The following is a 21,456-nucleotide window of genomic DNA, read 5'->3' on the forward strand; positions in this document are numbered from 1 at the left end:
GTGTGAGTACAGTGTATGGTAATAATGTATGGGAGTAGTGTGTGAGTACAGTATATGGTAATGTATGGGAGTAGTGTGTGAGTACAGTATATGGTAATGTATGGGAGCAGTGTGTGAGTATAGTGTATGGTAATGTATGGGAGCAGTGTGTAAGTATAGTGTATGGTAATAATGTATGGGAGCAGTGTGTGAGTATAGTGTATGGTAATGTATGGGAGCAGTGTGTAAGTATAGTGTATGGTAATAATGTATGGGAGCAGTGTGTAAGTATAGTGTATGGTAATGTATGGGAGCAGTGTGTAAGGTTAGTGTATGGTAATAATGTATGGGAGCAGTGTGTGAGTACAGTGTATGGTAATAATGTATGGGAGTAGTGTGTGAGTACAGTATATGGTAATGTATGGGAGTAGTGTGTGAGTACAGTATATGGTAATGTATGGGAGCAGTGTGTGAGTATAGTGTATAGTAATGTATGGGAGCAGTGTGTGAGTACAGTGTATGGTAATGTATGGGAGTAGTGTGTAAGTATAGTGTATGGTAATGTATGGGAGCAGTGTGTAAGTATAGTGTATGGTAATAATGTATGGGAGCAGTGTGTAAGTATAGTGTATGGTAATGTATGGGAGCAGTGTGTAAGTATAGTGTATGGTAATGTATGGGAGCAGTGTGTAAGTATAGTGTATGGTAATGTATGGGAGCAGTGTGTAAGTATAGTGTATGGTAATAATGTATGGGAGCAGTGTGTAAGTATAGTGTATGGTAATAATGTATGGGAGCAGTGTGTGAGTACAGTGTATGGTAATGTATGGGAGCAGTGTGTAAGTATAGTGTATGGTAATAATGTATGGGAGCAGTGTGTGAGTATAGTGTATGGTAATGTATGGGAGCAGTGTGTAAGTATAGTGTATGGTAATAATGTATGGGAGCAGTGTGTAAGTATAGTGTATGGTAATGTATGGGAGCAGTGTGTAAGTATAGTGTATGGTAATAATGTATGGGAGCAGTGTGTGAGTACAGTGTATGGTAATAATGTATGGGAGTAGTGTGTGAGTACAGTATATGGTAATGTATGGGAGTAGTGTGTGAGTACAGTATATGGTAATGTATGGGAGCAGTGTGTGAGTACAGTGTATGGTAATGTATGGGAGTAGTGTGTAAGTATAGTGTATGGTAATGTATGGGAGCAGTGTGTAAGTATAGTGTATGGTAATAATGTATGGGAGCAGTGTGTAAGTATAGTGTATGGTAATGTATGGGAGCAGTGTGTAAGTATAGTGTATGGTAATGTATGGGAGCAGTGTGTAAGTATAGTGTATGGTAATGTATGGGAGCAGTGTGTGAGGGCAGAATATGAAAATAACATTTAACAATTGTTTTATATCCACATTTAGAAAAACATTAAAAATTTCAGTCTACTGAGGCGCATTTAAAGTAACCTTCCGGTGTCACAACAACATTCTGCCCTGGTACAGGGCAGCGTGTGGGAATACAATGTGAGAATAATATATGATGGCAGTGTATGATAATAATCTATGTGGGCAGTATATGAAAATGATGATATGGTTGCAGTGGATCAGAAATGCATGACGGAAATGTATGAGAAAAATATCTGGGAACACTCTATGAGAATAATCTTTGGAAGCAATGTCCTTAGAGCAGTGTATGGGAATAATGTCTGAGAGCAGTGTATGGGAACGATGTATGGAATGTATAGCGTATAGAATCAATGTATGAGAGCAGTGGATGAGATTTATGTATGAGAGCAAACATAGTGTGTTTGGCTGAAAAATAAACATCCATATGGCCATCCAGTTCAGCCCCAATGTTGATCCAAAGGAAGCAGTATATGAGAATAATGTATTGTAGCAGTGTTTGAGAACAATGTATGATGGCAGTGTATACGAATAATATGTTAGAGCAGTGTATGAGAAATAATAGGATTTGGATTAAGGGAATGGAACAACTCTGCTCACATAGTTATGCTCATATGTTCTACATTTTTTCTCATTTCTCCTCCCTTGAACCCTAAGGAGTGTGTGGAAGACTCTCTAACTCCTCTCCGTATCAGCCTGAACTTTTCATTGATTGGGAATCCTGTTCTTAGTGAGGACTCAAGGACCAGCCGCTCAGGGGAGGTATGATGGCTGCACTGGGGAGATATGATGGCCGCACTGGGGAGGTATGATGGCCGCACTGGGGAGGTATGATGGCCGCACTGGGGAGGTATGAGGGCCGCACTGGGGAGGTATGAGGGCCGCACTGGGGAGGTATGAGGGCCGCACTGGGGAGGTATGAGGGCCGCACTGGGGAGGTATGAGGGCCACTCCGGGGAGATATGAGGGCCACTCCGGGGAGATATGAGGGCCACTCCGGGGAGATATGAGGGCCACTCCGGGGAGGTATGAGGGCCACTCCGGGGAGGTATGAGGGCCGCACTGGGGAGGTATGAGGGCCACTCCGGGGAGGTATGAGGGCCACTCAGGGGAGGGTGTATGATAGATCCAGTCATCATTAGTGGAGGATCAGGTTGGTGGTGACACAATATGGGATAATTTATCCACACTTCCAGTCACAAGTGGAAGCAGATTGATGAAAGGTCCTTTATTTCCAGTTTATGGGAGGATTCTTCTCTGTTCTCTTTAGTCTTGAAAATTGTTCTTGTAGATTTTGTTTGAGAAGAACTGTGGAGCTGACGGGGTGTGTGAGGATGACCTGGAGATGAATCTCACCTTTACTAGGTAACAGCTGGCTCTTGTCTTGGCCTTCTTACTTCGTATTCATGGCCACCTCATTTGGTGACAGTCTAATCTCTCTTGCAGTCTCCAGCCTCTGGTGGTTGGTTTGTCTCTCGATGTTAACCTAACAGTGTCGGTGACGAATAAAGGGGAGGAATCGTACAATGCTCGTGTCCTCATTCCCTTCCCCCCAGACCTGTCATATCGCAGAGTATCTCTTTTACAGGTATGTGTCTTTCTCTCACCAGTGTCTCTTCCTGTTCTGGACATGTCTAGTTTATATGCCCTTTCTGATTTGTAGAGCAACAAGCGAGCTACGATTACATGTGCAACTGAGGAGGACCAGAGAGTGGTGAGCTGCGGAGTCAACCGACCTCTGCTAAGACCCAACACTACGGTAAGGAGAGCTCAAGAGACAGTTGACTGGCTGCTCTCCATGTCATACATTAAGGGGATAGTTGATCACCCTTTTGCTTACCATAGAGGTTTACTCATAATTGGTCACAGAACAGATAACCATGTCAGATTGTTATCAGGCAGTGAAGCCAGGAAACTCTTCCATGCAGATGAGTTCCATGAAAAGTTCTAATCAGACCCATCACAGAAACCAGCACGGTCATTTGCCCTCAGCTGGATGCATCTGTTGATCTTTTTCTAAGGGTGAAGTCACACGAACGTATATCGGCTCGGTTTTTACTCCGAGCCGATATACGTTGTCCTCGTGTGCAGGGGGGGGGGGGGGGGGAGGATAGAAGAGCCAGGAGCAGGAACTGAGCTCCCGCCCCCCTCTCTGCCTCCTCTCCGCCCCTCTGCACTATTTGCAATGGGGAGAGGTGGGACGGGGGCGGGGCTAATTCTCGGAACTTAGGGTGAAGTCACACGAACGTATATCGGCTCGGTTTTTACGCCGAGCCGATATACGTTGTCATCGTGTGCAGGGGGGGGGGGGGGATGGAAGAGCCAGGAGAAGGAACTGAGCTCCCGTCCCCCTCTCCGCCCCTCTGCACTATTTGCAATGGGAAGAGGCGGGGTGGGGTCGGGGCTAAGTTCCGAGAATTAGCCCCGTCCCCGTCCCACCTCTCCCCATTGCAAATAGTGCAGAGGGGCGGAGAGGAGGCAGAGAGGGGGGCGGGAGCTCAGTTCCTGCTCCTGGCTCTTCCGTCCTCCCCCCCCCTGCACACGAGGACAACGTATATCGGCTCGGCGTAAAAACCGAGCCGATATACGTTCGTGTGACTTCACCCTTGGACAGATGTCTGTTGGCCATAGACTCATGAACACATCATGTAATGCTCAGTAGTCTTCTGGAAGCAAATTGATTGGCAGAGCTGAGCTAGATGGGCATATGTCTTTTTTCAACCTATTATACAATGTTACACTGTATATTCACCCAGCATCGGTGTCCAGTTGCAGTCCTTACCAGGTCCAGGCATTGAATTGTCTAAACTAGGAGACATATACTCTTCTGTGTCTCTTTCAGGCCATCTTCTTGGTCAGTTTTCATGTTGCACCAAAGGCTGTTCTGGGATACTCACTAAATATGACTGCCAATGTGACCAGGTAAGAATCCAATACATGGTATGCAGATCTTGCGAAGCCATGTGTAATTCTTCATGTGTTTCTACAGTGACAACAAGAAAGATGAAATAAAGGGCTCCTCATCTTCCATAAAAGTGCTCTATTCCATCTATGTAACCATCACCGGGTGAGTAAAGACACAGAAAATCTGTTTTGTATCTGGTAAAAATACAAGGTAAAAATGACCTTATTTCAGGTAAAAGTTACCTGAAAGCACTGCGCCAACTTATTCCGCAGTGCTTTCAGCTAATTTATTTATTACCCCCCACTAAGCTGGATATTCATTTTACTGACCTCGGAAGGATGTAATGCTGAGTCAACCCTGAGCAATGTGGAAATTGACTTTGCAACCTTCAGGTCGTGAGCGAGAGCTTAGGACTGCATTCACACACGAGGCTCTGGTAGCAGCTCAGATGATGCTGAATCTATCCAGGGTCTCCCATAAAGGAGCAGACTGTAGGGTCATAGTGGTCACTACCTCTGGACCCATCAACTTATTTCCTACTGAAATAAATTGTATCAGGAATTATACTTCTGCCTCTGTAAGAAGTAGATTACATTTGCCTGTGTATGGTTGTGTGGAGAGCAGACAGCTGATGAGACCACTGTGTGAGTATTACAATATCTGGATGTGTTCCCTGCACTTACTTTTTGTGTGTGTTTCAGCCTTGAAGATTCCAGTAAATATGAGAACTATACATCCCCTGATCCCAGCATTAGACATGTGTACAGGGTGAGAACATCCATGCTCTGTGTGGTCTCCATATATTTGGTAGTGTGTGCCGTTATAATGTGGTTTCTCCCAGGACTCTGAGGCCACAGAACAATCCCTCTATCTTCTCTTCTGCAGGTGGAAAATCTTGGACCACGAGAACTCCCACTCTCTGTCACCTTCCTAATTCCTGTCCGTTTGGGAGAGAGCACCATCTGGGAGACACCAAACATCACCACCTCAGAGGTATCTGATAAATCCCTACCCAATACTATAAGGATGTCCGAATGTTCTGGAGCAAATGCTGTCTGCAGAAATCCTAACACTTTCCACAACACAGCTACAGCCTTCACCTGCTACAGTTTGCAGACTATATTTAGTCCTGAAGACATTATCTAATCCCGACAACCACATTTAATCTTGATGACCTCATCTCGTACTCAAGACCTCATCTAATCCTGAGGACTTCATCCGGAGCCATGCACACTTCTTATTTTCTGAATCTGTTGTTTAACATATTTTGTAGCTGACTGCAAACATTTTTTGATCATTTTACTTCTTCGTATCTATGGTGTGACTCTCCTCTTCTTTTTAGCCTCAAATCACTGAGTGCAGAACAGCGAGTGTGAGAGAAGATACAGCCAAGGCCCGGGAGCTCCCGAAAGCGAGTCCAGTTCTGGTAAGTCCCTTCCTCTACATGCCTGCATCACAATTAGATTTTTCAGGATAATTACTGTCGCTATGTCGATCTCAAGGTGGCGTTTGACTCGGTTGACAGAGAAGCCCTCTGGAAGGCCTTGCGTGGCATTGGCGTCCCCACATCCCTTCTAAACCTACTAAAAGACACATCAGGGCACATCTGGCAAAGTCCATATCAACAGTTCAACCTCTGCTAGTTTTCAGACCTTGTCTGGTGTTCAACAAGGTTGCGTCTTGGCTCCTGCACTCTTCTGCAGGACTATGGACTGGATTAGCGTATTATCCAATGTAATTGGGTCACTCTTCCGGAGTACACCTGGACTACACTGACGATGTTGCACTCTTGGATATCGCATCTAATAATCTGAGACACTTATTGGAACAGTTCGATTTAGAGGCGTGCTGTATTGGGCTTCACATCTCCGGGAGAAAAAACAAGCTGCAGAATCTAGGAGCCGGTGCAATCCCTCTGGACCTAGACGTAAACGGCCAGACAGTCGACGCTGTCAATGAGTTTGTGTACCTCGGAAGCGTTCAGCACACAGATGGCAGGGCGCTTCCGGACATCCTGCGGAGAATAGCGCTGGCAGCCTCAGCAATGAGGTCCATGTATAAACTATGGCGGAAGCAGAACATAACACTCAGGACTAAGATTCGATTTTACCAGACCTGCGTAATGCCAATATTATTGTACGGCTCAGAGACTTGGACCTTGCTGTCAGAAACCACTGAGCGTCTGCAGTGCTTTCACATGCGATACCAACGCCAGATTCTCTGAGTCCGTTGGTTTGACTTCACCAGAAACAGCGAGATACAGGCTCGCACGGGGCTTGAGTCAATCACAAAAACAATAACAAGGAGACGACTTGCACTTTTTTGGTCATGTTGCATGCTTGTCAGAAGCTGTCCCGGCCCACGGTGCTCTAACTGCAGCAATTGCTAGGAAAATCGAGAGACGACACCCTGCCAGATGGCGAAGGCCTCCTAGTCATCCGCAGCGCTCATGGGTGCAACAGATAGGCAACGGTACATCCTCCGACATCAACACTGAATGGAACAATGCTCTCGGTCGTGGTCATTCTAGATCGTCTCTACAGAGCCTCGTCGTCCAAGCGAGATAACTAACTAACTATTCCCCTGCCCCACAAAGCATGTAGAATGTATAGGGTCAGCAGAGAGCACATGCCCCCTCTGCCCACGTGTCCACACCTACATTATACGGCAAAGTCCAGGAATCACTAGTCTGTACACGGGTAAAGCTGTTCTGAATTAGAAGAGCCACAATCAGCTATTTCCCAGGAACTATGTACCAGGAGTCTATATGACTCTGTAGGGTCTATCTTCCCCAGCTGCACTGTGACCACACGACTGTAGGGTTCTTCTTCCCTGACCAGACTGTGACTATATGACTCTATAGGTGTTTGTTCTTCCCTGGCTGCTCGTTGTATCGCACTACTACCCACTTCTCCGCTCTCTCCAATGTCTTCTGCTCTTTCATGATTCCTGTGATGTCATTATTTTTCTCATCCTGCCCTACACATAAATTATATCAGTGACTCTTTGTTTTGGCAAAAAATAGAAATCTTGAAAACAGTAAATTTGGCGCATGTAACTCCAAAACTTTTAGATATGAAATGTCAGTCTTAATAAATCTTAACTTTCTGTTTCAGTTTTTCACCAAGAGGTCTGCTTTGTGGATGTCCTTAAAGGGGTTGTCTAAGTTATAGCTTATCTGGAAAACTCCTTCTGCATGCACTAAAATAAATAGTCATATACTCCCCTCTCCCCACTCCCCCTGTGTCCTATGGCGCTACTTTGGGTCTCCCATGACATCATGTTTATGGGATGGCACAGGTGCTGCAGCCAATGACAGTGCTCAATTGCTGACCTCTGTCATTGGCGGCAGCACTTGTGACATCCCATAAACCGGTGGGACTGCAGCCTGTAAACAAACACAGGCAAGGAGGTCCGGACACCATTGAGGGACACAGGGGGAGTAGGGAGAGGTGAATATATGGTTATTTGTAATTTTAATGCACATGGAAGGAGTTTTACAGATAAGCTATAACTCAGACAACCCCTTAAAGACAGAAAGTGATAACTATGTCTGCTATGAGCAGGTCAGTGCCATCAATCAGTTAGACTGATGTAGATCTCAACTCCTCTCACTCTTCATGAGATGTGTGCCATAATTTGCAATTTTTCTTATACCAAAACACTGTTACAAATCAATTGATAAATTCACCCATAGTCTAGGAGAAAGTTACAGAACATTCTACAAAGATTATGATGAATTTACATGATACCGGAAAACACCAGCACATCGGAAACCGGAGGGTTGCCATGCTGAGAAGGATTTTCATGACTCTTTCCTATCTGTCTCCTACCATAGAACTGCTTTGTTGGGACGTGTCTCCAGATTGTCTGTAACATCAGCAATTTAAAGGAAAGGGAATCCGTGACCTTCACTATCAGTGGAGTGGTGACCAAGAACTGGGAGACACAGGTGATGATACAATGTGCTCTGTGTATTGTCCCTTACAGGATGAAGACCATCTCATTAGTCCCGTATGTCCCATGTCATCTCTATTATGAACATTCTCCAGATACTATGGGACCAGTGCCCTGTAGTAATTCACAGCTGCATATTCCATGGGTCAGGTCTAGTCAGAAGTCCCCCATGTGGGATGTACATACCATGAGGGCAGTGTACATCAGGAGAGTGCAAATAGTGAATCCAAAATCGGATTAAAAAGGGCTCACCGTTCTGAGGCTTGATAATTCCACTGAGATGGAGGAGATCTGATGTGGAGACTTGGTGGGCTGCTAGCTCATGCAACGTCCATCTCCAATCAATGATACTTTATTTACTCTTCATACAGGACAGTGAAATATAAACTTTAAAAAAGCATTCTTAAATGCTTTTTTAAAAGTTTTTATTTCACTGTCCTATATGAAAAGTAAATGAAGTATCATTGCTTGGAGATCGACATGTTGAAGCTGGTTACCTCCTCCTTCTACATCAGGAGAGGGAGGCGATGGCCATTAACTCTAAAGCCTCACTCACACAAGAGTATGTTCACAGCATATTACGCATTCAGTACTAACATTCCATAGTCTGTCATTGTGCTGCTCACATGATACACATGAAATACACAGCATGTCCTATTTCGGAGCATATTATGCGCGCATGCATGCCAAGAAAGCTATGGAGATTGAACGTACACAGCAAATATGCACTCACATACACTCGTATGAGTGAAGCCTAATGTGTATGATCCGGAGGATGCAGCCTCAACATTCAGCCTTCCCAATTTTGCTCCCAATTTTACCATATCATGTTAAAAGACTCTTCCTGGAGCCACATGGGCAGTTCGATAATTTCCCTCAGTCAGTAACTATTGATGATGAGGTCTCCTGTCCTCCACATTGTCATGCTCTGGTCCTGTGTCCAACCTGGGGATGAATACATGGCATGATGATATGTTGGTACCGTACAATAATATTTCATTTTCTGTCTCAGACTGAACAGAAGAAAGTGTCTCTCCAGAGCTCAGCTGAAATCCAGTACAACCTTCAAGAGTATTTTATGCAGCAGAATTTCACCAAAGCTCAGGTATCAGCCGCCACCATCTATGATGTACAGAGACTGTGTGGGTTGATGGGATGAGGGTTTTCTTCATTCCACACGGGCCTGTCCTATACATGTGGTGGGTTTGTCTTGGTTCTCTGGTATAGGTGGTGGATCTGTATATATGGTGGGTCTGTCTTGATTCTCCAGTATAGGTGGTGGGTCTGTCTTGATTCTCCAGTATAGGTGGTGGGTCTGTACAAGTGGCGGGTCTGTCTTGGTACTCCTGTATAGGTGGTGGGTGTGTATATATGATGAGTCTGTCTTGGTTCTTCGATATATGTGGTGGCTTTGTCCTGCCCCTCCTTATAGGTGGTGGGTCTGTATCACATAATTTGACCTTTAGGACCAATGGCTCAGACCTGGACGCAGAGCAGTAGCTCTTCATATCTGGACAACATTCCCTATTATCTGACCTTTTCCATGATCCCCCTTTTTATAGTCTACTCTTTTATCTTCCGCAGACTCAGACAGTTCTGGAGGTGATTGTTCAGTATAATTACCTCCCTGTAATCATCGGGAGTAGTGTTGGAGGACTGGTCCTCTTGGCCCTCATTACTGCTGGCCTCTACAAGGTGAGTGTTAGCCCCATGACAATACAACTCTGCTTGATTCCACAATTAACATTTCCTAAATCTGATTTATAAGTGGAAACTCATATTAGGCAGCACCATGGCAGAAACCTCCTCTGTGATGGTGGTGGAGGTTACGAGCCCTGTGTGCAGCTGAGAGTGGTCAAGGTTCTGCAGGAGAACCCTGTTCCTGGATCACAGACGAGTCTTGGCTCCACCACCTTGATTCTTCCCACAGGTCCTTCCAGTAACTATTGTAGGGAAGTAAGGAGGAAGACTCCGCCTGTGGACAGTCTCAGATGTTACATTTATCACATATCTCCCATTTCTTTATATTATTGCTACGCTATTCTCTTCTGTAGCTTGGATTCTTTAAGCGTCAGTACAAGGATATGCTGCAGACTACGGAAGGTGCAAATGCAGGAGACACTGCAGCTCTGGGTTCCCCGGCTGACGGAGTTCCGGAATGAGGAGGACTGTGATCCAGAATATTCTGCTGCCTGCTCTGTCCAGGACATGGCCTTCTTCATCTTTACCCTCCCACATCACCTTCTCAGCTCCATGTAACCCTGAGCTCAGGGCGCCCAGTATTCAGGATCCCCCCAAAATGAAGCATGGCCACCTTTCATCTTCATAAGCATGGCCGCCCTTCATTCCCACCAGCATGGTCACTGTAGGTGCATCAGACTTCACCCATTGACTGAACATGATGAACTTTTACAATAATTATCTGCTCTACACTGATGACGAGTGAAGCAAAGCTTAAGACTGATGTCTGCAGCAAATAATCCAAAATCGGTGTAGTAGTGAAAGAGGGGGGGGCGCCATGATGAGCTACCCCTGAGCAATGGAGAATTCACAAGTTCCTTGATGATGAGCGTCACCTTATAGAAAACCTCAAATAATACATGGACCTCTATATCCTGTATACTGTGCTCCTCCTCCATGGGCGGGCTATATCATTTTTGCGCCTCCCCTTCCCTCCCTGTAGTCTGGAGATTTCTATGTTGCAGCATCTCCTGGTTGATTTTGTGCATTCACTTTGCACAAGTCATCTATAGGGAAAGACTAAAATGTCCATACGCATTACACAAAGGGTTCCTTTACAAGGCTTAGCATGGGCACTGTGCTCTGCATTGTGAATGGACAATCATTAATGTGATCTGCAGGAATCATGTTAGCAGGAAGAGTTGAGCAGATTAATATATAGTTTTATGGGGAAAGATTCAGTATAACTTGTATTCATTTTATATCTCTGTACATTCTGAGTTTAATGGTCCAGTGGGCAGAGCTGTACATAAAGAGATAACTGTCAATCACTGATAGCTCCGCCCACTGGACTGTTCAGCTCAGGATGTACAGAGATATAAATGAATATAATACAAGCTCTACTGAATCTTTCCCCATAAAACTATTATCAGTCTGCTTGGCTCTTTCTCTACACAATATAGCTCACAGATAGAACTGCATGTACAACAAAATGAGTTCCGAGTGAAAGTCAACAATAAATGATCAGTTCAGTTGACTGATGACACGCTGAAATTTTCAATCAATAGTGAGAGAAAAGATATTTGCCGCCTGGTCACTAACCATGTACCTCCTGTATGTATGACTGTAACAGCACCTGCGGACTAATCTGTATGTGTGAAATCATTGTTCGCCGAATGATCATTCATTCAACAATTCAACCATCAACCTTCTTCTATCTGATCTGTATAGCAGTTGTCATGAGACCTAGCAATACATACTGTACATTCCATAGGAGATAACAGTATGGGATGACTATATGTTGTATGTCTTGAACCCAAATTATGCCACATGCCTTATGTGTGTGTATGTATGTATATATATATATATATATATATATATAGTGATAAATGTACACACTCCTTGATGTTCGGGGTGTTGGGGCTCTCTGTCTGTACTCTGTATTACTAATAAACAAGTCCTGTTGGTGTGGTAGTGGAGTTCTTCATGAGGTGGTGTGTACCCAGGAACACGTCATAAGTCAACGCCCACCTTCTTGGATTGCCACTATGGGCTGGAGGGATGTGTTATTTCCAGTCCTCACCATCTTCTCGAGGCCCATGCAGAACTCAGTAATGTATTACGCAGAGAAAAAGAACAAAGTGGGACGAGATTTGCGTGGAAAGGCCAAATATGAAACATAAAGATAATGGTTTACAGGGGGTTGCTCCTTTCTTAGTGACACTGAAAAGCCGGTAGACTATGGAAGTGCCAAACATATGGAGAAGAGCTGCGAAAACTGGAACTTAGGCACAAATAGAAGAGTGTAGTAGAGGTACTGAACGATGATACAGCTTTATTAGTAGCTAGCTAGTGGCACTTCTCAAGGCCATACTCTGCAGACTGCTGACACATCCACAATGCCTCTCCCATGGACCACTAATGCCATTGGACTGGCATATACAGATAGCTCTACAACATATGAATACATTTCAGCACTATATTCCAGATGTTGAAAAAGAGGTATACTGCCTTGAAATGTTTCACTAGCTGGCTATTAATAAAGCTGTATCACCAATCAGTACCTCTACATCACTCTCTGATTTGGTGTTTGCACCAAAGTCCTAGTTTTTGCACTTCTCGTCAGTAATATATTAGCATTGACATTCTCTTCCCATCCAAAAATGTACAAATTAATTCCGGGAGTCGACAACTAAAAGCTATAGCCGAGCAATCCTAGCCATGAGGAGGACTTGTTAGTACCCCTCCCCCTGGGCACCCGCAGCTTTGCTATATGCCTCAGTTGCTTACTCCAGCTACCCTCCTGCTGAATACATACATTTTCCCCGGCTTCCGAATGCTACTTAGTAGAGAAGTTACGGTATTGAATCCGGTTGGATCGGTTTCTTCTTTGTACATGGGAACACTGGAAGTTCTTTTTCTTTGTAAAACTGTTCACACTTTCAAGTTGTATGGGGTCCAGGAATTAATGACTACTCACAAGTCACTAACGCTCATCTGACTTCTGCAGGACATTGTTGGATATTCTTCTCTCTGGTCCCAGTTCTCTTGTAGACTGCAGCAGGCTTTCTGCAGTAATCCATTTATACAGCTCGTCTGCTTCATGGTTGTCTGAGGTATAGGAAGTGGATTTTCATCCTTTCACTGGCTTGTTTCTATACAGTTGTGTTCACACCAGCATCAGGTGTCTAATATTTATTGGATCCAGTTTTAGTGTAACTATTATACGGCACGGATCATCGAGCGCTGGCTGTGATTGGCTGTTGGTGCTCGATGAGCTAATCACAAAGCTCGCTTTGTTGAAGGCGGGGTATTCAAAGCCCCATCATCAGAAGAAGCTGAGATGGCAGGACTCTGCAGTTTGCCGCAGCGCCGCGGAGACCATTGGGACACCGCGAACCAGGTGAGTATTGGTTTTTTTTGGGGGGTGGGGGGTTAGCTAGGTCTTATTTTCGGGGGAGGCCTTATATCTCAAACCTCCCCCGAGACCTGGGGTACGACCTACTTTCGGGGAAACACGGTATTATGCACAATAATTAGAGTGCCCCCTTGTTATAGTCCTGAGTATAAAAAGGTGATAGGAGAGATCTATGTACTGACCCCTGATAGATCTATACATAGTTATTAGAGCGCCCCCTTGTTATAGTCCTGAGTATAAAAAGGTGATAGGAGAGATCTGTGTACTGACCCCTGATATATCTATACATAGTTATTAGAGCGCCCCCTTGTTACAGTTCTGGGTATAAATAGATTATGGAAGAGATTTCTGTACTGACTCCTGATATATCTATACATAGCTCTTAGAGTGCCCCCTTGTTACAGAAAATAGGCCTTATGGGCCCCCTAAGGCTCCTGGGCCCAGGTGCAACTGTATCCCCTGCACCCCTATAGTTACGCTAGTGCATCCACTGTACTGACCCCTGATATATCTATACATAGTTATTACAGCGCCCCCTTGTTACAGTCCTGGGTATAATAGATGATGGGAGAGATCTCTGTATTGTACTCTGATATATCTATACATAGTTATTAGAGCACCCCTCATTGGTATTATTGTATCTTGATGCCACCGGAAGCCAGGGATTTGACAGGGCTTTTTTGAATTGAATAACCCTAATTTTGATGACCACTCTCAGTATTGTTGTCCGCCCATTTAATTTATTACTTTGGTTGCCGCCTTTGAACTCATTCAAGCTCAGATATGTCCTTATCATTTTTGGGTGCTTCTGGAAGCTGAAGACGGCCCTCATTGAGGTGTATAAAAAGCGATATACACTTCCATGAGGCTGTTTCCAGGTGCCGCAAGCAGCCGAAAATGAGGGAAAATAGCCTAGAAGCCACAGCGCTTGGGTAAGTACTTCAGCCCCCTCATTATAGTGATCAGTGGGGGTCTTAGCCGCAGGACCCTCTTTCCTGATCAATAGTTTTGACCTGTCCCAATGACAAAAGTATCTGAAGGAGTAGCTACACTTTGAATAAATAATAGAGATGAGCGAGCACCAAAATGCTCGGGTGCTCGTTGCTCGAGTTGAACTTTCCGCGATGCTCGAGGGTTCGTTTCGAGTAACGAACCCTCATGATGTCAATGGGCGACTCGAGCATTTTTGAATATCGCCGATGCTCTCTAAGGTTTTCATTGGTGAAAATCTGCAAAACCCAAGAAAGTGATGGAAACGACACAGAAACGGATAGGGCAAGCGAGGGGCAACATGCTGGGCCGCATTTCAGGTTCCCAGGTCCCACTATTAAGCCACAATAGTGGCAAGAGTAGGCCCCCCCCCCTAACAATTTTTACTTCGGACAAACCCTCATTAGTAAGCCACACCTTAGCTAAGCACCACACTATCTCCAACTAAGCACGAGCACTGCCTGCGGGACACACCGCTGCCTCTTCTCCTGGGTTACATGCTGCCCAACCCCCCCGCACGACCCAGTGTCCACAGCGCACACCAAAGTGTCCCTGCGCAGCCTTCAGCTGCCTTCATGCCACACGCTCACTTCATAGCCACACCACCCTCATGTCTATTCATAAGTGCGTCTGCCATGAGGAGGAACCGCAGGCACACACTGCAGAGGGTTGGCAGGGCCAGGCAGCTACCCTCTTTAAAAGGGGCGGGGTGATAGCCCACAATGCTGTACAGAAGCAATGAGAAATCCAATCCTGTGCCACCTCCGTCAGGAGCTGCAAACGTGGGCATAGCAATGGGGAATCCATGTGCCATACAGTATTCATTCTGTCAAGGTGTCGCATAGCTCAATCCACACTGCAAGGGGAAAGCCGTCTGTGCTCTGCCCCCTACCCAAGTCAGTCAGTGTCTTTGTGCCAGACAGGTCAAACACCGCGATGGGAACTAAGTTTGCACCAACAGCATAGGTGGGTCCTAGGAAACCCAAGACATGAACAAAAAATTGATCTGAGCGGCCAAACATGGCAGACGTGCACCGCGCCCACGGCATAGGCCTCGGCCCATAGATTCAGCAATCCTAGGCAGGAAGCGGACTTTCACTGCACCCAGGACATAGGCCTCTGCACAAACCCTCAGCAATCGCGGGCCTACAGCGGACTCCAATGCTAGCGTAGCTGTGCACGTCTCATTAGCGCTGTATTGCTCCTGTAGTTTGTCCCAATGCAGTGCCCCGGATAGTAGACCTAATGTCAGATTAAATGCAGATGGGCTTCGGCCCACACTGCATGCCCCAGTCAGACTGGGGTTCTTTATAAGTATACACAGGCAGGTACAACTCCCTAATGTGAAGTCCGTGTGGATTGACAGCATGGGAGGGTCCCAGGAAGCTACCGGCGGTACATAAACAAATCCCATTGCATTGCCCTGCACAGCTGAGGTAACATCAGATTAAATGCAGGTGGGCTTCGGCCCACACTGTATGCCCCAGTCAGACTGGGGTTCTTTATAAGTAGACACATGCAGTTACAACTCCGTGTGGACCAACAGCATGTGTGGGTCCCAGGAAGCCAACGGCGGTACATAAATAAATCCCATTGCAGTGCCCAGCACAGCTGAGGTAACGTCAGATTAAATGTAGGTGGGCTTCGGCCCACACTGCATGCCCCAATCTGACCGGGGTTTTTAATACATAGACACAGGCAGGTACAAATCCCCTATGTGAAGTCTCTGTGGACTCACAGCATGGGTGGCTCCCTGGAACCCACCGGCGGTACATAAATATATCCCATTGCAGTGCCCTGGACAGCAGAGCTAACAACAGATTAAATGCAGGTGAAGTCCGTGTGGACCGACAGCATGGGAGGGTCCCAGAAAGCCACCGGCGGTACATAAATAAATCCCATTGCAGTGCCCAGCACAGCTGAGGTAACGTCAGATTAAATGCAGGTGGGCTTCGGCCCACACTGCATGCCCCAGTCTGACAGGGGTTTTTAATACAGAGACACAGGCAGGTACAAATCCCCTATGTGAAGTCCCTGTGGACCCACAGCATGGGTGGCTCCCTGGAACCCACCGGCGGTACATAAATAGATCCCATTGCAGTGCCCTGGACAGCAGAGCTAACGTCCGATTAAATACAGGTGGGCTTCGGCCAAGAATGTTTTCATTGTTGAAGGAGGAGGACGGGGATGTTTTTGAGGCAGTACGTGTCCTGTCCCCGTGTCCGTGGTTATATGCACCTTCCCAGTGACCGCGTCGCTGAAAAGTTGTCGCGCCTGTGGAACCTAGTAGCGCGGCCTCGCCACCATCATGTCTTTGGGAAGCCTCCATTTCCACTACCCTGTAACATTGCAGTAGCAGCAGTATAGGCAGAGCCGAGAATTAGTAACATTTCAGCGGTAAGAGTATGCACAAACCCCTGTAACATTTCATTGGCAGCAGTGACGACAGACCCCACTAACATTTTATTTGCAGCAGTATACACAGACCCCAGTAACATTTCAGGAGTATCTGTATAGACAGACCCCAGTAACTGTTCAGTAGTATAAGTCTAGACAGACCCCAGTAACATTTCAGTTCCAGCAGTATTGACAGACCCCAGTAACATTTCAGTAGTATCAGTTGCGACATGCCCCAGTCACATTTCAGTTCCAGCAGTGCAGACAGACCCCAGTAACAGTAACGTAGAAGCAGTATTGGCAAAGCCGCAGATAAACATTTCCCTGGCAGCAGTGTAGGGAGACCAAAGTATTTGTAACATTTCAGTAGTAGCAGTATAGTCAGACCCCAGTAACAGTAACGTAGAAGCAGTATGGGCAGAGCCCACTATTAGTTACATTTCTGTTATAGCAGTATAGACCTGCCCCAGTAACATTTCAGTTGAAGCATTATGGGCAGAGCCCAGTATTAGTAAAATTACAGTAGTAACAGTATACACCAACCAAGGTAACATTTCAGGAGCAGAAGTATCGGCAGACCGAAGTAACATTTCTGTTGCTGAAGTATAGTCAGACCCCTGTAGCATTACTGTGGCAGAAGTATAGGTAGGCAGAACAGAGTTACATTTCTGTAGCAAAAGTGTAGACCAACCCCAGACACAGTGGTGTACCATGAGTGCAGGCGAAGCCCATAAAAATTACTTGGATTACATTGTAGGCAAGGGCCCGAAAAATTGGTGTACCGACAGTACAAATGTACCCCAGAAAAATTGCCCATGCCCAACCCAGAGGGCAGGTGAAACCCATCAATCGCTTAGCGTACTGTGGCTTAATTTTTAACTAGGCCTGGAGGCAGCCCAGTCAAAATAAAAATTGGTTCAGTTGGAAGTTTCAACGCTTTAATGAGAATTGAAACAGATAAATATTATTTAGAAAAGTTATATGAGCCTTTTGGCCCACAGAAAAATTGCCAGTTCGCGGTGATTACGACAGGTTTCAGGAGGAGGAGCCGGAGGAGGAGGACGAATATCATACACAGATTGACAAAGGTCTTTAGGTAGCGCTGCTGTCCGCTGCTGGAGAACAGAAGTCTGGGGAAATCCAGGCTTTCTTCATCTTTATGAGTGTAAGCCTGTCGGCGCTGTCAGTTGACAGGCGGGTACGCTTGTCCGTGATGATTCCCCCAACTGCACTAAACACCCTCTCTGACAAGACGCTAGCCGCAGGGCAAGCCAACATCTCCAGGGCATACAGCGCGAGTTCGGGCCACGTGTCCAGCTTTGACACCCAGTAGTTGTAGTAGCTGTACGGAGCAGAGGCATCACGGAGGACGGTGGTACGTTCGGCTGCGTACTCCCTCACCATCTTCTTACAGTGCTCCCTCCGACTCAAAGGCCTTGGAGAGTGTTCCCCTGCCTGTGCTGAACATGCTGCCTGATCTCCACGCCTCCCCTTCTACTTGGCCCTCGGAACTGCGCCTTCTGCCACTAGCGCTGTCAGATGGGAAGTTTACCATCAGTTTGTCCACCAGGGCCCTGTGGTATTGCATCACTCTCAAACCCCTTTCCTCTTTGTGAATGAGAGTGGAAAGGTTATTCTTATACCGTGGGTCAAGCAGTGTGTACACCCAGTAATCCGTAGTGGCCAGAATGCGTCTAACGCGAGGGTCACGAGAAAGGCATGCTAACATAAAGTCAGCCATGTGTGCCAGGGTACCTCGACGCAACATATGGCTGTCCTCACTAGGAAGATCACTTTGAGTATCCTCCTCCTCCTCCTCAGGCCATACACGCTGTATGGATGGGAGGCAAGCAGCATGGGTACCCTCTGCAGTCGGCCCAGCTGTCTCTTCCTCCTCAGGCTGCTCCCCCTCCTCCTCCACGCGCTGAGATATAGACATGAGGGTGCTCTGACTATCCAGGGACATACTGTCTTCCCCCGCCTCCGTTTCCGCCCGCAAAGCATCAGCCGTTATGCTTTGCAGGGAACTTCTCAACAGGCATAGCAGGGGAATGGTGACGCTAATGATTGCAGCGTCGCCGTTCACCATCAGGGTGGACTCCTCAAAGTTTCCAAGGACCTGGCAGATATCTGCCATCCAGGCCCACTCCTCTGTAAAGAATTGAGGAGGCTGACGCCCACTTCGCAGCCCATGTTGGAGTTGGTATTCCACTATAGCTCTACGCTGCTCATACAGCCGTGACAACATGTGAAGCGTAGAGTTCCACCGTGTGGGCACGTCGCAAAGCAGTCGGTGCACTGGCAGATTAAACCGATGTTGCAGGGTGCGCAGGGTGGCAGCGTCCGTGTTGGACTTGCGGAAATGTGCGCTGACCCGGCGCACATTGCCGAGGAGGTCTGACAAGTGTGGGTAGTCTTTCAGAAACCGCTGAACCACCAAATTAAAGAGGTGGGCCAGGCATGGCACGTGCGTGAGGCTGCCGAGCTGCAGAGCCGCCACCAGGTTACGGCTGTTGTCACACACGACCATGCCCGGTTGGAGGCTCAGTGGCGAAAGCCAGCGGTCGGTCTGCTCTGTCAGACCGTGCAACAGTTCGTGGGCCGTGTGCCTCTTCTCTTCAAGCTGAGTAGTTTCAGCACGGCCTGCTGACGCTTGCCCACTGCTGTGCTGCCCCGCCGCGCGACACCGACTGCTGGCGACGTGCTGCTGGTGACAAGTCTTGATTGCGAGGTAGAGGTTGCGTTGGAGGAGGAGGAGGAGGAGGAGGAAGGTTTAGTGGCATACACCGCCGCAGCACCGATCTGAGGCCCGCAATTCTGGGGGTGGGTAGTACATGAGCGGTCCCAGGCTATGACTCGGTCCCAGCCTCCACTAAATTCACCCAATGTGTCGTCAGGGAGATATAGTGGCCCTGCCCGCCTGTGCTTGTCCACGTGTCCGTTGTTAAGTGGACCTTGGCAGTAACCAAGTTGGTGAGGGCGCGTACGATGTTGCGTGAGACCTGGTCGTGCAGGGCTGGGACGGCACACCGTGAAAAATAGTGGCGACTGGGGACAGAGTAGCACGGGGCTGCCGCCGCCATCATGTTTTTGAACGCCTCAGTTTCCACCAGCCTGTAGGGGAGCATCTCCAGGCTGATCAATTTGGCTATGTGGACATTTAAAGCTTGAGCGTGCAGGTGCGTGGCGGCATATTTGCGCTTTTGCTCCAACGATTCTCTTAGCGACAGCTGGACGCTGCGTTGAGAGACATTGCTGGATGGGGCCGAAGACAGCGGAGGTGAGGGTGTGGGTCCAGGCCAGGAGATGGTCGTGCCTGTGTCCTGAGAGGGGGGTTGGATCTCAGTGGCAGGTTGGGGCCCAGGGGGAGAGGCAGTGGCGCAAGCTGGAGGCGGTGAACGGCTTTCGGCCCACCTTGTGGGGTGCTTGGCCATCATATGCCTGCGCATGCTGGTGGGAGTGAGGCTGGTGGTGGTGGCTCCCCAGCTGATCTTGGCACGACATAGGTTGCACACCACTGTTCGTCGGTCGTCCGCCGTCTCAGTGAAAAACTGCCACACCTTAGAGCACCTTGGCCTCTGCACGGTGGCTTGGCGCGAGGGGGTGCTTTGGGAAACAGCTGGTGGATTATTCGCTCTTGCCCTGCCTCTACCCCTGCCACTCCACTGCCTCTTCCAACCTGTCCTGTGGCTGCAATTGCCTCCCCCTCTGAAGACCTGTCCTCAGTTGGCTTATCACACCAGGTGGGGTCAGTCACCTCATCGTCCAGCGGCCCTTTCTCCGAATCCTCTGTGCGCTCCTCCCTCGGACTTACTGCCCTCACTACTACCTCACTGATAGACAACTGTGTCTCATCATCATTGTCCTCCTCACCCACTGAAAGCTCTTGAGACAGTTGCCGGAAGTCCCCAGCCTCATCCCCCGGACCCCGGGAACTTTCCAAAGGTTGGGCATCGGTCACGATAAACTCCTCCGGTGGGAGAGGAACCATTGCTGCCCAATCTGGGCAGGGGCCCGAGAACAGTTCCTGGGAGTCTGCCTGCTCCTCAGAATGTGTCATTGTAATGGAGTGAGGAGGCTGGGAGGAAGGAGGAGCAGCAGCCAGAGGATTCAGAGTTGCAGCAGTGGACGGCATAGAAGACTGGGTGGTCGATAGATTGCTGGATGCACTTTCTGCCATCCACGACAGGACCTGCTCACACTGCTCATTTTTTAATAAAGGTCTACGACATGAACCCAAAAATTGCGATATGAAGCTGGGGACCGCAGAAACTGTCCTCTCTCCTACTACCGCAGCAGCCGGCTGCGATTCACCTGGACCAGGAACTCGTCCTATGCCCACACCCTCACTTGGGACTCTGCGTCCTTGACCGCGACCGCGTCCACGTCCTTTGCCCCTACCCCTACCCCTCAGCATGCTGGATTAAGAATCGAGCAGAGACAGAGCGGTGTAAAAATGTTTGTGAATTATTGCCGTGCAGTTGGTGGCTGCCAGCGGTAATATAACGCTAAATGAAGCCAGAGATAAATTATAAGGAAGGCTGCACTTAGGCCTTGCTGTGAACTATGCAGTTTGGATGGACGTGAAGTCCCACAGGTCACGCAGGCAAATGCACTGGGTGTCCGGTAGCCGTTAAAAAGGAATAATTTTTAAAATCTCCTTATTTTACTCTGCAATGCAGGCTGAGGCTATGCAGTGTGTATTGCACTTTCAATCTATGGGCGTTGGGCAGACC

At 47.5% G+C, this 21,456-nt stretch overlaps 1 protein-coding gene across 1 annotated transcript in view; it reads left to right on the forward strand.

Annotated features, from left to right (window-relative positions):
• Positions 1–11,882, forward strand: part of LOC136577311 (integrin alpha-M-like) — a 141,928-nt gene extending 130,046 nt beyond the window's left edge. Inside the window, exons 18-30 of the mRNA XM_066577181.1 lie at positions 2,031–2,135; positions 2,665–2,738; positions 2,820–2,961; positions 3,037–3,132; positions 4,216–4,295; positions 4,363–4,440; positions 4,980–5,046; positions 5,164–5,271; positions 5,621–5,704; positions 8,117–8,230; positions 9,248–9,340; positions 9,820–9,930; positions 10,290–11,882. Coding sequence (XP_066433278.1) covers positions 2,031–2,135; positions 2,665–2,738; positions 2,820–2,961; positions 3,037–3,132; positions 4,216–4,295; positions 4,363–4,440; positions 4,980–5,046; positions 5,164–5,271; positions 5,621–5,704; positions 8,117–8,230; positions 9,248–9,340; positions 9,820–9,930; positions 10,290–10,397 — 1,260 coding nt within the window. The 3' untranslated portion in view covers positions 10,398–11,882. The remainder of the gene's footprint in view (positions 1–2,030; positions 2,136–2,664; positions 2,739–2,819; positions 2,962–3,036; positions 3,133–4,215; positions 4,296–4,362; positions 4,441–4,979; positions 5,047–5,163; positions 5,272–5,620; positions 5,705–8,116; positions 8,231–9,247; positions 9,341–9,819; positions 9,931–10,289) is intronic.
• Positions 11,883–21,456: the final 9,574 nt, after the last annotated feature.

The sequence above is a fragment of the Eleutherodactylus coqui genome, chromosome 8 (genome assembly GCF_035609145.1).
Source record: "Eleutherodactylus coqui strain aEleCoq1 chromosome 8, aEleCoq1.hap1, whole genome shotgun sequence".
NCBI classification, from domain to species: Eukaryota; Metazoa; Chordata; class Amphibia; order Anura; family Eleutherodactylidae; genus Eleutherodactylus; species Eleutherodactylus coqui.